This window comes from Aethalodelphis obliquidens, unplaced genomic scaffold (genome assembly GCF_003676395.1).
Source record: "Aethalodelphis obliquidens isolate GAN/ISIS:26980383/991018 unplaced genomic scaffold, ASM367639v1 scaffold2, whole genome shotgun sequence".
Classification (NCBI taxonomy): domain Eukaryota; kingdom Metazoa; phylum Chordata; class Mammalia; order Artiodactyla; family Delphinidae; genus Aethalodelphis; species Aethalodelphis obliquidens.
Window position 1 is genome coordinate 32,713,467 of NW_020837946.1, and position 16,399 is coordinate 32,729,865.

At 36.2% G+C, this 16,399-nt stretch overlaps 1 protein-coding gene across 4 annotated transcripts in view; it reads right to left on the reverse strand.

Annotated features, from left to right (window-relative positions):
* FAM117B (family with sequence similarity 117 member B) overlaps positions 1 to 16,399 on the reverse strand; it is a 95,653-nt gene that overhangs the window by 24,133 nt on the left and 55,121 nt on the right. For all 4 annotated transcript variants that reach the window (XR_003436524.1, XM_027123780.1, XM_027123781.1 and 1 more), the window contains exons 3-4: positions 12,227 to 12,319; positions 10,992 to 11,105 (exon numbers count right to left, since the gene is read on the reverse strand). Coding sequence is in view for 3 of the 4 variants with exons in the window: in XM_027123780.1 (XP_026979581.1) it covers positions 10,992 to 11,105; positions 12,227 to 12,319 (207 nt within the window). In the remaining variant the exon portion in view is untranslated. The remainder of the gene's footprint in view (positions 1 to 10,991; positions 11,106 to 12,226; positions 12,320 to 16,399) is intronic.

The following is a 16,399-nucleotide window of genomic DNA, read 5'->3' on the forward strand; positions in this document are numbered from 1 at the left end:
TTGTAACTTGTGCTTTGTAACTTATTTTTTTACTTCCTATTTCCCTAATTTTACTTCCCAATTCCCTAATTCCTATTTCTTTCTATGCTTTAAAACTCTTATTTACCAAATCATTTTTATAGCTGCATAGTATTTCATTGTATAAGTGTATGAAGAAGTCAGTGTCCTGTTATTGGCCAAATAGTTTCCAATTTTTCACTATTCAAAAAAAATACTGGCAATTCCCTGGTGGTCCAGTGGTTAGGACCCTACACTTTCACTGCCGACGGCTTGGGTTCAATCCCTGGTCAGGGAATTAAGATTTCGCAAGCCACGCGGCCCAGCCAAAAATAAAAAAAGGAAACAAACAAAAAAATGCTGCCATAAACATCCTCTTAGGTGAGTATTTGCACACATATGTAAATACTTCCTTAGGATACAATCCTGGAAGGACTAATGTCTCAAAATGCAAGAAAGATTTTCAGGATTTTGATTCATATTGCCAAACTGAACAGCAAAATATTTTTACTCCTTACAATATCTGCACCTCCATGTTCATTACCGCATTTATAATATTTACAATAACTATGACATGGAAACAACCTATGTGTCTGTTGATGAATGAATGGATAAAGAAAATGTGGAACACACATAAACGATGAAATATTATTCAGCCATGAAAGAAATCCTGCCATTTGCGACAACATGGATGGACCTTGAGAGCATTATGCTAAGTGAAATAAGTCAGACAGACAAATACTGTATACTGTATGTTCTCACTTATATGAGGAATCTAAAAAAAACCACAAACTCAAAAAATAAATTAAAAAAATTTTTAAATAAAAATAAAAGTAAACCAAACTCATAGAAACAGAAGTAGATTGGTGGTTGCCAGGGGCAGATGGGTGGAGGAAATGGGTAAAGACAGTTAAGAATACAAACTTCCAATTACAAGATGAATATGTTCTGGGGATCTAAGGTACAGCATGGTAACTATAGTTAACAACACAGTATTATATACTTGGAAGTTGCTAAGAGAGTAGATCTTAAAAGTTCTCACCAGAAAAGAAAAAACAGGTAACTACATGAGGTGATGGGTGTCTTAACTAATCTTACTGTGGTAATAATTTCACAATATATACATATACCAAGTCATCACACTGTATATCTTAAATACACAATGTTATTGTGTCAATTATATTTCTATAAAGCTGGGGAAAAAGGAAAAGAATGATACACAATTTCTTCAAAATTGCTTTTTAAAAAAACTTTTGCCCTATGAACAACACTGTCAAAAGAATGAAATACTAATTCAGACTGGGAAAAAATATTTGTAACTCACATAGTCAACAAAGGACTTGTATTCAGAATATATAAAGATATCTCAAAACTCAGTAATAAGAAAACGAACAGCCTGATTTAAAAATGGGCAAAATATTTGAACGTACACTTTACCAAACATGATATACAGATGGCAAATAACCATATGAAAAGATGTTCACTAGGGTAATGCAAATTAATATCAAGATGTAATGTCACTACACACCTATTTGAATAGCTAAAATAAAAAATACTGACAATACCAAGTGCTGATGAGAAAGCAGAGCAAAGGAGATACTCAAACACTGCTGTTGGGAATGCACAATGGTACAATCATTCTGGAAAAGTTTTACAGTTTCTATTAAGTTCAAGATACAATTACTATATGAACAAGCAATCCCATTCCTGAGCATTTTCCCTAGAAAAATGAAAATTAATGTTTATGCAAAATTCTGCAAGGAAACGATTATAGCAATTTTCTTCATAATCTCCAAAAACTCCTCAGCAATAAAAGAGAATAAAATTGATATACACAACTTGGATAAATCACAAAGGCACTACTGCCGAGTAAAAGAAGACAGTCTCGGGCTTCCCTGGTGGCACAGTGGTTGGGAGTCCGCCTGCCGATGCAGGGGACGCGGGTTCGTGCCCCGGTCTGGGAAGATCCCACATGCCGCGGAGCGGCTGGGCCCGTGAACCGTGGCCGCTGAGCCTGCGTGTCCGGAGCCTGTGCTCCGCAATGGGAGAGGCCACAGCAGTGAGAGGCCCGCGTACCGAAAAAAAAAAAAAAGAAAACAGTCTCAAAAGATTACATACTGTACGATTCCATTCACCGGACATTCTCAAAAAAGATTTAACACTAGAGTGATGGAGAACAAATCAGTGATTAAGAGGTTAAGGAGGGGTGTGTGTGTATAAAGGGATAGCATGAGGAAATTTGGGGTGAGTGGTGGTGATGGAATTATTCTCACACAATAGCCTGTGTCACAGTACCCTGACTGTGGTGGATGGTTACATGAATCTATACATGTATTAAAATTCATGTAGCTGTATGACAACCCCCCCAAAAAAGTCAATTTTACTATATGATAATTGACAAACAAAAAGAAAAGTTACTAGCTAACAGAATCATTCTGAATCATGTTCTTTCTGTCTAATATTGTCTCCTTAGGTCTTTGCCTAGAGAGAGCTATATGCTGAAATGGATGAAAGGTGGGAAGAATATCTTTTAAAAAGCAGTCCACAAATGACTTAGGGACCCCTCAAAAGTTAGGTATGTCCCTTTTAGGTGAGGTCAACTGAGTATTGACCAGCCCTGTCAGCTGCCTTTCACACAGTCTATTCTTCAATCCTTCCATCTTAGTGCTACAAAGCCAGTAACTTCCCTTGCTTCCCGAAAGCCTCATCAGCAATCCAGCACTGGTTCACCCTGTGACAGAACTGTGATAAGGACAGGACAGGAAGAGGAAGGCAAACAGCAAAGGCCACTACTCCGTTCCATTCTTGTAATAACTTGTATTCTCCACCCTCTGCCTTACTCTCATTCCAAGGTCTTCACTTTCCTACTTTTAACTTCAGTGAAATAATGCCTAAGAGAGTCACTGAAACTGGTTATTTCTCATCGGTCTTTTATATCACTAAGACCTATCACTAACACCTTGAAGGAAAAAAAAAATTTTTTTTAAACCTATTCTCACCCTCGTTTCCTTAGCAACAGAAGTAAAATCCCAAAGTATAATCTAACAAAAGGCTTAAAAAAAAACCCCTCTCCAATTAGATATGTACTTGCTGCAGGGATAAGAGTGGGAGAGTAAAGCTAAGAATATGTTTTGGTTCATGATGGGTCAAGGAAGGAAAGAAACCTTTCTTAAGGTAGTGGCAATAGAAAATAGAAAATAGTGAGGTGACAGGAAACTGATTTGGACTAAAGCACCTAGGGGTTAAAAGAAACCCACAGCTCACTAATCTGCAGTGGAGGGCACATTAGAACATTTCTGTCAGGCAGTCATCCTTCCTGTGCCTGGACTCTTCCTGTGTCAGGAAACAATGAGGAGACAGGGAACTGGTACAGACTAAGAAAGATCTCAGGAGTTATTAGTATATATACTAGAAATAGAACTTTTACTTTATTTTTTATACTGAGCAAAAGGTACTAAATTCTAAACTTAATTTCCTCTCCTAAATGTCACAAAACAACATAAATAATGGCTTGCTCTGGATGCCATTTTCAGGCTGCACTTGGTTTACAACTGTTAAAGTTATAGAAATGAGGAAGGAGAAGACTAGAAGGGGAAGAGGACCTGTCAAGGTTTCCGCAAAATGTTGACCATCCTGGATTTTAGAATCATAAAGATCTGTTAGTAAGCTTGCTAAGAACAGAAAGCTTAAGTTTCCTGGGTGTCATGTTGAGAAATGCACTTAAGAGGAACCCACCAGTATAGTAACTAACTGTACATCTTGTTACTGCCTTTCCAGGCAGCTACAGAAGTCATAACCTACTCAATTGGTAAGAAGTTTTTCTCAAATGTAATCTAAATAGCAGCAAGTATTTATCAACAGTTTAATCTATTTAAGGCAAAAGAAAGGAAGGAAGGAAAAGAAAGAAAGAAAGAAAATGGCCACTTCCCTAAGGTCAACACACCATTTTAGATAAATGAAGCAAAGGTTCAACTGTAATTCATTTAACTAGCAAATAGCTATATGATTAGAAGAAAAAAAATCTACCCAAGCTGCCAGGGAAAGATTTTCTTCATTAAGCATACTGTTATTGTTCCAGAAATAAAAGATAATAATAGGCCTTTGATTTTACTCCTTACATAAACTATATTCTAAAATATCTAAAAATAACAAAAATGACTATACTTTAACTTTTATGCTTCATTTCAAGGGCTCTTAAGGAATTTTATGTGTGTGTATATGATTTATTTTTCCCATATCCACACAGCTTTCGGTAATAAAATCTACATTTCTAAATATAAATCAGTGTATGCAAATATAAGTGGGCTATCATATTAACTGAGAGGTCATCCTTAGATAGCTCTGAAAGGTTAAAAATCTTTCAATGTACTAAGGCAAAATCTACCTCTCCTAAGATCTATCCTCTGGAAACAACAAGGATCTCCTATTTTCTCAATTTTTGATTCTTTCTCCTCAAATCAGAATGTTTTCCACTCAATTAAGATTTCAATTAGGTGAATCACTGTTTTAACGTTTTTTTTCTATTTACATTCTCCATATATCTATATACATTACAGCTTAAAGATCAAATTCTGCATGAAAGCTGAGAAGTAACCAACAAAGAAAGAACCCCAAGAGAAGGGTTGGTTAATCCTGAATCTTCATTCGAGGTCAATCTACATTATAAGTTAAGTATCTGTTTCAAAGTGTGGGGATAAGACTGTGGTATGACACAGAGAGTCAGGAAAGATGGGAAGAACACCTACTGAAGCAGTAGCTGAGCAGGAAAAAGAAATATACAGTTAAATTTTCAAAGGAAGAAAAATGTGCCTTGATAGGCAAGTAGGATGGAAAAAGGTCTGTTCAGCAATTCAGCAGAGATCTATGAGAGAAACATGAGCCAGAAACCCTAATATAACAACAGGGAGGTCAAAACTGATGTTTAGAATGGTTTTTAAAAAATTAGAAAGCACTGGAAAAAAAGCTTTCCAATCTTAAGGGCTTTTGTAGAGGGCCTCCATGTGGCCTTGATTCCTCCTGTCCTGTCAGCATTACTTTATTTCTGTCCTCCAGCAATCACTGTCCTTTCATCTGATATCCCCCTCTTAGCTCTTCTAAGCTACAAACCATACTCTATAATAAAGGTCACAGCTGAAGCACCTACTCTTGATTACTAAGTAGCAAAATCTTAAAACTTTCAAGAACAGCAATCATGTCCTGGACTGGCATACAAAGATTTTACTGCAGAGCAGCAATTTTCTCTTGAAAGTGCAACGCCCCTCTCACTTCTCAGATGAAAATAGGTTTTTATCCCTTTCTACCTCACTATCCCTTTGCTCTCAAACCCTCCTAAGCTACTACAAAACTACAGCGTCCCAGCCCAGATAAAGAAATAAGAAAATCCTATGGGAGGGCTTTCTTGCTTGAGGCTGTAACAACCAGAAACACCTGCATGATTTTTAAATTCTCACTCCTAAATTAGTTTAAGCAACTGTGAAGATGCTGCATCTCCCACTCCTCTGTTACTAATATCTGACTCTAATCATCAATCAAACAATCCTGAAATGTATTAGTTACATCTTCTAATGAGAATATTTCTTGAAATACTCCTTAAAAATATGATACCGTAAGTAGCTGAGGGCCCTGTCAATTTTGGAAACCAATGACATGTGAAAAGATTCTCTCTCCTAAAAAACTTGGCAGCATTTATTCTTCATAACAAATAGTTCCTCACCCCCCAAATTTGCAGGGAAAGAACCACTCAAAAAGGTATGTGAGAATTCTTTTCTAACTGCAAAAATCCATTGTAAGCCCAAGAAAAAGATCTTTTGTTAACCAGTGGTTGTAGACTATGAGCTATCAGCAGAGCAATACTGTCCTTGATCATTAAGGGATACTAAAGGAATTTCCCAATAATCTTCTCCAAACAAGAAAAACCCTCCAAACCAAAAATCTGTAATAACTTGGAAAGGCTATGAAGAGAAAAGTTAAAGAGCCCCCCCAAATATTCAAACTTCTTAACCAAATAATGGAAAATGTACCCCTAGGAAAGTATAAATATATAAAAAGTTTTAAGCACACAGGAACTGGACCCAACTAAATAGCCAAAATCAGGGAAATGCTCTACAGAATCTGAAACATTAAAAATGTTCCTGAAGCATCTGTAATAACAAACATTTTTCCACATTAAGTAAAATTTTTTCAATATATAAAGTCTAACATATGGTAGGATCTCAACAAGGAATGAGAAAGGAAAAAGAAGAAAAAATGTAAGGAATAGCTGTCTTTAAAGAGTGAGACTGGATGATTTTTTTCCTATTTGATTTTAAAAAAATAACAGCTTGATTGAGACAATCTTTTTATTTGACTTTTTTAGTTTCTAAAATTTTTGTAATAAGCATGTAAATATTTTTATGATAATAAAAGCTTTAGAAAATAACTTCCAATATGAAATTGGCAGAGAAGCCTAGTGAAAAATCCAACTGGAAGCGACCTAATTCTACTGAGCAGTTATTATGGGTCAAGAATTGCATTAACTGTTTTATAACATTCTATTGCATTTAATCCTCAGTATAACACACTAACAGGTAATACTATAACACAGAGAGAACCCGAGGAACTTCATACAGCCAACAAGAAGCAGGACCCAGATTTAAACTAAAAAATCTGATCTCAGGGCACCTATGCTCATCCTCTAGCTACATGATCTCCCAGGTTACTTTTGGGTTCTGTGTTAGCATCTAATCTATTATTTCCAGACAATTATATTTGTATTTTATCTACTTATTTTTTATGTTGGTTGGTAGATTTTTTTTGCAGCAGCTTATTGAAAAATAATTCACAATACCATACAACTTACTCGTTTAAAGTGTACAACTTTTGCTTCTGAATGGTTATTGAACAGAGTTGTACAACCATTACCACAATTGATCTTAGAATCACACCAAAAATAAGTCCCTCACCCATTAGCAGTCGCTCTCTATTTCCCCCCAACTTTCCCAGCTCTAGGCAACCACCAATCTACAAACTGTCTCTATGGGTTTGCTTATTCTGGACATTTCATGTAAGTGAAATCATATAATATGTGTTCTTTTGTGTCTGGCTTCTTTCACTTAGCATAATGCTTTCAAAGTTCACCCATATGGTAGCATGTACCAGTACTCCATTTCTTTTTATGACTGAATAATATTCCATTGTATGGATATGCTGCATTTTATTTTATTTATTTATTTTTTTTGCAGTACGCGGGCCTCTCACTGTTGTGGCCTCTCCCGTTGCAGAGCACAGGCTCCAGACGCGCAGGCTCAGCGGCCATGGCTTACGGGCCCAGCCGCTCCGCCGCATGTGGGATCTTCCGGACCGGGGCACGAACCCGCGTCCCCTGCATCGGCAGGCGGACTCTCAACCACTGCGCCACCAGGGAAGCCCTACTGCATTTTATTTATCCATTCATTGGTTGATGGACATTTGGGTTGTTTCCAAATTTTGGCTACTGTGAGCCACGCTGCTACGAACATTTGTGTCCAAGTTTTTATGTAAACGTATGTTTTCAATTCTCTTGGGTACATACCTTGGAGAGCAAGTGCTGGGTTATAAAGTAACTCTATGTTTATTTAGCCTTTTGAGGAACTGCCAGGATGTTTTCCAAAATGGCTGCACCGTTTTACATTCCTATCAGCAATAAGGGTTCCAATTTCTCCACATCCTTACCAACACTTGTTATCTGTCTTTTTAGTTTTAGCTATCCTAGTGGGTATGAAATAGTATCTCACTGGAATGTGTATGCATTTCCTTATTGACAAATAATGCTAAGTATCTTTTTCACATACTTACTGGCTATCTGTATATCTTCCTTGGAGAACTCTCTGTTTAGATCCTTTGCCCATTTTTAAATTGGGCTGTTTGTCTTTTCATTATTGAGTTGCAAGAGTTCTTTATATATTTTAGATACAAGTGCTTTATCAGATATATGATTTATATATTTTTTTGCCTATTTTGTGGAATGTCTTTTCACTTTTTTGATGGTGTCCTTTGAAGCACAAAAGTTTTCAATTTTTATAAAATGCAATTTATGTACTTTTTCTATTGTTGCTCGTGCTTTTGGTGTCATATCTAACAAACCATTGCCTAATCCTATGTCACATTTATGCCTATGTTTTCATCTAAGAGCTTTTAGTTTTAGCTCTTATATTTAGGCCTTTGACCATTTTGAGTTACTTTTGTACATGATGTGAGGAAGGTAGATATATTTTTTAAATCATGTTTTAAAGGCTAGAATTGGCCTTATCTTTTACTCCTATGTCTCCATCATTCCCATCTCATCAACCATCAGCTAACGAAGTTTAAAAACTCAGACTCTGAAGTCAAAATGCCTAGATTAGAATCCCAGTTCTGTCTCATATGACCTTGAACAAGATACTTGATCTCTCTGGGCCTTAATTCCTTGCCTGTAAATTGGGGATAATTAACAATCTCCACCTCAAAGATGAGGATTAAATGCTAATAATATATACAAAAGTAGAGTAGACTGCTTCCCATATTGTAAGCACTTAATAGACTTCAATTATTAATTATTAGTTTCTAAATATCACGCAGGTTTGTCCACTCTCTCCAGCTCCACAATTTCTCCCTTACTTTAGTTCACCATCATTTCTTACGTGGATTATAAATCTATTCTCAAATGGTCTCCTGCCTCTAATCTTGTCCTCTTGCAAATTCATTCTCTACTCTGAACCCATAATGATCATGACAAAATGTGTATCTGGATCACCTATCAACCCCCTGAATTGTAGAAAATAGTTCTCTGGTGCCTCAAGGACAAAGTCCAAATTTCTTAACAGCTGAGACATGAAGACTTTCAGATCTGGCTACTATTTACCTCTCTAGCCTAATCTCTTACTACCACCCCTACCTGAAGCCATGATTTCTTATACGTCCAGAAAATTGGCTAAATTCTACTTATCCTTCAGGGACCACTTAGACACCATTTTCTCTAGAAGTCTTTCTAGATGGCTCATGGCCAGTCCAAGGATAAATATCCCTTCTATAGCACTCTGAACACTCCCTGATCAACACACTCAATACACTGTGTAAAAATTAACTGTTTACTTACATCTATTTGAGATTTGGTGGGAAGAAAGCCCCAATATTTCATTTATCACTGCATCCCCTTATGAGTACTACAGTACGAGTTATATGGCAACATTTAATATATGTTACGTGGATGGAGGAATAGCCTCAAAGCATACGTATCTCAAATTGGTACTTTCTCCACGAGAGAGAGAACCCACTAAACAAAGCCACACCCATGACTTACTGAATGATATTTTCATGTTCACAGTCTCAAAGTTTCAATTAAATATGAATACTACTACCATAGCTATCATGATGCACACGTGCCTGATCTCTGATTGGCTATTAACACTAAAGCAAGTCAAGTAGTCAAAATGTTTGTTGTGTCAAGTGTAGAAAAGTCAAGCTACATGAATTTATTTTTCAAGTTACTATATTTTCTAGTCCTCACCTTCTCCACAGAGACACTTTAGAATTAGACAAAAATGAAGTTCATGCAAACTTCAATAATCTTTATGAAGCAAATTCAACTTGCAAGGGAAAAAAACGAAGAAAATTTTGGATAATTTTATTGCTTTAATTGCTAATTTTAATGCAACTTTAAAAAAAATCACTTCAGAAAGTTATAAACTGCTAAAACCCATCACTTAATTCAATAAAACTCAATCTTAACCTCTATTCTACTTGGAGTAAAATTATGGATTGGAAATAAGAATTGGACTTATCTCTTAGAAACACATCTAAATTATTTATGGATGAATTAAAGAGAAAGTGGAAGGTTGGCAAATTCACCTGTAAAACCATGTGGGTCTGTAGCCTTTGAGAGTGAGCGGAATAATTAGTATTCCAACTTTGACAATTATTAATCTATTCAAACATTTCATTTCTTGTTTTGTCAATTTTGCATTTTCTATTTCTCCAAATATAAATGCAGTTTGTTTAGGTTTTTAAATGCGTTAATGTATATTCGTATAACTAAAAATGCCTTATATATGGAAAAAAGCTATTGGAAACTACAATCAAACTATAAATTTGTGGAATCAAATTTGACCCACGGGGCTTCCCTGGTGGCACAGTGGTTGACAGTCCGCCTGCCGATGCAGGGGACACGGGTTCGTGCCCTGGTCTGGGAAGATCCCACATGCCGCAGAGTGGCTGGGCCCGTGAGCCATGGCCGCTGAGCCTGTGCGTCCGGAGCCTGTGCTCCGCAACGGGAGAGGCCACAACAGTGAGAGGCCTGTGTACCAAAAAAAAAAAAAAAAAAATTGACCCATGCATCAATATTTTAAGACACAATTAATTTGAAAAAAATATGTACCTCTACCCATACCTTCTCTTGAAAACAATCCACATACACTTGACAATCATCAGAAGCTATCAACCTGTAAGTGGAGCTGGCAAACTATTTCTTGCTCTCTCCTTGCTAAGGGACCTCATCTAATTTCAATTCAGTTTAAGAGAAATGCTCTGTGAGTGAGCCATCAGGAGCAGTTCATAGAGTTCAATTAAAGAATCAAAGCAGTTAAAGATTTTCCCTACTAAAAGACTTTATGCTCCAGGTATCATTATTATCCTCTATCTTCACATGAGGAAACTGAGACTTAGAACAGGTTACTTATCCAGGGTCTGGTTCCACAGCCAATGATTATGTCTATTATTCTGCCTCCAATATACTAAACTGATAAAGACGAAAATATAGTAAACCAAAATACGTAACTAGCTATAATTCCTAGAAGTCATATCACAGATCACTGAAGGAAAATATCATTTTGTCAACTTAATATTCTGGTTTTTTTTTTAAATGAAGGCTGTGATTCAGTATTTAATTACTGTTTCAAATATAGTTTTAGACATTTTTATCCTGAACAGTTACCTATGAAATAACATATCACCAGGAAAACAACAAATCCCTTGTCTGGATTTTATGGTATCTCTGCTCCTACCTGACACTGGTTAATAGCTGCATGGTTGCCATGGAATGGAGACTGTCTTTCTTTATCTCGATGATGCCGACTGCTGTGTTTACTTCTCTGCAACTGCTGGCGTAATTTTGCAATCTGAAAAAGGGAAAAATAACAAGTATGTCAGAGTGTTTTCCACATTACATAAAACATACCCATGCTTAATAAGAACCAGTAAAATTCAGCCTTAATAAATCTCTTGAGTTTTTAAACCATCCCACAAAAATCTGATTTATTGTAAAAAATTTATATATATATATATATACACATATAGATATACACACACACATCTGTATATGCATAAATGTATATCTTTCTTTCAAAGAAAAAATTATGTTCCAACACTATTCTGAGCCTTTAAGCTTCCCAAGTACTAAACAAATGAAATTTTTAGCATTTAGAATAAATTATATTATACATTATAGCTTTCACAAAGAATTCAAAAATAAGGATAAGTATTCTCTCATTTTACTTACAAGTCACATTTTATTTATAATTAGATTTCTTTAACAAACACCTAACCTTCAACAGCTCCAAAAAGTAAACAGTATTATTTAAAAACCAACTCAAGCTCCCAGGCTCTGGGAGGTTCCTGGAGATGTGCTGTCCACTGAGCATAATCAAATTATGAATAAACATAATAAACATCAGCTCTGTTAAAAAAAAATCAACTCAAGCCATGAAATGCATTCAGATACAATCTGTAAATAACAAATACAATTTCAATCAATATCCTATATTATTCTTTGACTGAATTTTTCTGTTTTATTGCTACATTATGTATAAAATGCAAATGTCCTAATTATAGGCACAAAAAACGTTAATCATAGCACAGGACCATAATCAACTTGGTTATACTGGGTTACTGAAATTCAGAAATACTACCACTGTATATAGAAATAGTAAGTGTGAATTTGTTGTATCACTGCAATCTTATACATTTGATATTTATATTAACAGCTATGGACTCTCATTAAAAATAAAGAAAAACATATAATCAAGTAACTTATGCATACATTTCCCCATTCAAATCTTTATTCAACATAATAACTGTTTTTCTGTTATTTCTCAAGTAAACATAACCACCAAAAAAAAAACCAAAAAAAAAATTAAAAAATAATGGAAACTGACAAATCTTTGCTGCTCACAACTTCAAGGAACTAGTCAACGAAGGGATCAAATTTCCACACCCACTTCCTTGGAACCATTTCTCTGACCTCCTTAAGTTGATCTGTGCTGCCCCACGACGCTGAACGCTTGTGAGACCCTTTCTTCTTTTCAGAGTACTCTTCAGCCCATGCACTCTCTGTCTATAATGGGAAAAAGAAGGAAGAGGTTTTAATAAAATAATTAATCATTTAACAATAATGAATGCCACATTTGCGACAACACAGACGGACCTTGAGGGTATTGTGCTAAATGAAGTCAGGCAGAGAAAGACAAATACCATATGATCTCACATGTGGAATCTAAAATAACAAACAAACAAACAAACTCATAGAAAAAGAAATCAGATTTGTGGTTACCAGAGCTGGGGGTCAGCAGAGGGGGAATAGGATGAAGGTGGTCAAAAGGTACAAACTTCCACTGAAAGATAAATAAGTACTGGGGATGTAATGTACAACCCAATGGCTATAGTTAACACCTGCTGTATCGTACATCTGAAAGTAGCTAAGAGAGTAGATCCTAAAAGTTCTCATCACAAGAAAAAAAAAAGTTTTTTGGTAACTCTATGAGGTGATGGATGTTAACTAAGCTTATTGTGGTGATCATTTTGCAATATATGTATGTCAAGTCATTATGCTGCATACCTTAAACTTATATAGTGCTATATATGTTATATCTCAATAAACCTGAGAACATTTTCCCTTTCTAAAAAAAAAAGGTATACCATATTTTTCTATTACAAAATACATTCCTATTACAGAAAAATTAGGTATTAGAAAATATTTTAAATAACACAAATTACCCATAATTTTTAGTATCAGTTACTTAATTGCAATATGTTAGCCTATTTCTTTCAATTCTCTAATAAAAATTAGTTGTTTTTTTTTTTGCTGTACGCAGGCCTCTCACTGCTGTGGCCTCTCCCGTTGCGGCGCACAGGCTCCGGACGCGCAGGCTCAGCGGCCATGGCTCACGGGCCCAGCCTCTCCGCGGCATGTGGGATCTTCCCGGACCGGGGCACGAACCTGTGTCCCCTGCATCGGCAGGCAGACTCTCAACCACTGCGCCACCAGGGAAGCCCAAAAAATTAGATATTATTATATAATTATAAGCATAGCATTTTTTGAACAAATGCATACTAATAATAGCTAACATTCCTGTGATCTTACTATGTGCTAGGCACTGTGCTTTATGAAAGTACAGTGAAAGGTCTTCACTGTATTATCTGATTTAACACAAACAAAAAGTTCTACAAGTTCTGCAGATAAGGAAGTTGTGACAATGAGAGGTTAGATAAGTTGCCTAAGGTCTCACAGCTGGGAAGTGGCAAAGCCAAAGATATAAACCTAAGACTCCAGAGTTTCTAATCTTAACCTCTAAATTTCGTCTTTTCTTGCTTTAAATATCTGCAGAGTACAGCCTGAAAAATGTTAAATTCTTAGTGGTTACACAAAATCCAGAACTTAAAAACATTGTATCAGAAAAAAAAATATTATTCTTGGCATATGAAAATATGCTCAACCTCACCCCATAATAAGAGAAATGCAAGTTAAAACTTCACTGAGACTGGGCAATTTGATCACATACACCCTCCTCCATTGTTGGTGGAATGTAAAATTAGTACAGCCTTTATGGAAGGTGATTTCGTAACTGCTGTCAAAGTTATAAATGCACATACTGTTTGACACAACCACCCATATTTTGGTAATTTATACTGCAGATGTACAAATTTACACCTTTATGTACAAAATGACATATATTATTCCCTATAGCACTGTTTTTATACAAGATTAGAAAAATGTAAATACAGGATTGGCCAAATAAATTATGGCTTATCTTTACAACAGAATAATATACAGCTATAAAAATGGATAAGGAAATCTACACTGTACTAATACAAAATAATCTCCATGAGATACTGTTAAATGAAAAACTAAAGGCTCGGACTTCCCTGGTGGCACAGTGGTTAAGAATCCGCCTGCCAATGCAGGGTACACGGGTTTGAGCCCTGGTCTGGAAAGATCCCACATGCCGCGGAGCAACTAAGCCCGTGGGCCACAACTACTGAGCCCGTGCTCTAGAGACCACGAGCCACAACTACTGAGTCCGCGTGCCACAACTACTGAAGCCCACACACCTAGAGCCCGTGCTCTGCAACAGGAGACGCCACCGCAATGAGAAGCCTGTGCACCCCAACCAAGAGTAGCCCCTGCTAGCCGCAACTAGAGAACGCCTGCACACAGCAACGAAGACCCAACACAGCCAAAAATACGTGTAAATGTAAATAAATAAAATTTTTAAATACTATTAAAAAAAAAGAAAGAAAAACTCAAGGCTCAGTACAGTATGTATAGCAACTACCTTTATATATAGGAGTGCTAGAAAGAATATACACACGTGTAAAGTACATCTGGAAGAATACACATGGTAACAAAAGAATCTGTTATCAGTGGCTGCCTCATGGGAAGAAGATACCTCTCAAATTTTGTACTTTTATGAATGAATGTAAAGCCTATTCAAAATAATACCTCTTTATGTATAAGATGGAAAAAAACTTTTAAGGGGAAATTTTTCTATATGGATAGAATGGTGTCCTTAAGTGAAAACAAAGTTGCAGAAGAATGTATACAATATGCTATCTTGTGTTTAAGGAAAAAAAAAATCACCTTTCTGGGGGGCAATCTCCAGGGAAATAACTGATTTAGGCAAGGATCATCAATGGACACTAAAACCATTAAGTGAAAGGTACTAGGGAACAGGATATTCACATAACGCAAAAAAGTATTCTACAGTTACTTGCTAATTCAAAAAGAATAAAGTATCTCCTTTACAAATATGTACTATGATTCATAAAATAACATAAAATAACAATGTTTTTAAGACCAAAAGAAAGTATGAGATGAACTGTGCTAAATTAAAAGGAAGTGGGCTTCCTGGTTGCACGGTGGTTAAGAATCCGCCTGCCAATGCAGGGGACATGGGTTCCAGCCCTGGTCTGGGAAGATCCCTCATGCTGCGGAGCAACTAAGCCCGTGCTCCACACTACTGAGCCTGCACTCTAGAGCCTGTGAGCCACAACTACTGAGCCCACGTGCCACAACTACTGAAGCCCACACGCCTAGAGCCCATGCTCCGCAACAAGAGAAGCCACCACAATGAGAAGCCCGCTCACCACAACAAAGAGTAGCCCCCACTCACTGCAACTAGAGAAAGCCCGTGCACAGCAATGAAGACCCAATGCAGCTAAAAATAAATATAATTAATTAATTAAAAGGAACTAAGAGAAAGCAAGTACAATGCATAAATCTCAGACTGGATCCTGATGAAAGGAAGGAAGGGATCTTGGGTAAACTTTAACATGAACTGGATTTGGGTGTTACATGATATTATGTAATTATTAATTTTCCTAGGTAAGCTAATGCTACTGTGATTATATAGGAAATACCCTTATTCTTAGAAGATATATGCTGAAAGATTTAGGGATAAAGTGTCAAGACATCTGCAACACACTTTCAAAAAGCAGAGAAACACACACATAAAAATACAAAGATTGGTAAAGCAAATATGGCTATGTTTAAAACTGTTGAATCTAATGACAGCTGTCATACCCTTCCAATTTTTTGGTATGTTGAACATTTAATTAGTAAAAAGTTAAAACGGGGAAAAAACCCCAGAATCTTAAGTCATATCAACTGACGTTTTATAAAATCCACTTAGGACAATTCCATACAGAAATGATTCTATCAAAAAGTATTAGACCTTTAATCCATTTTGAGTTTATTTTTGTGTATGGAGTTAGAGAACATTACAATTTCATTATTTTACATGTAGCTGTCCAGTTTTCCCAGCACCACTTATTGAAGAGACTGTCTTCCCTCCATTGTATATTCTTGCCTCCTTTGTGATAGATTAGTTGACCATAGCTGTGTGGGTTTATCTCTGGACTTTCTATCCTGTTCCATTGATCTATATTTCTGTTTTTGTGCCAGTACCATACTGTCTTGATGACTGTAGCTTTGTAATATAGTCTGCAGTCAGGGAGCCTGATTCTTCCAGCTCCATTTTTCTTTCTCAATATTGCTTTGGCTATTTGGCATCTTTTGTGCTTCTATACAAATTGCAAAATTTTTTGTTCTAATTCTGTGAAAAAATGCTATTGGTAATTTGATACGGAATGCATTAAATCTGTAGATTACTTTGGGTAGTACAGTCATTTTGACAAT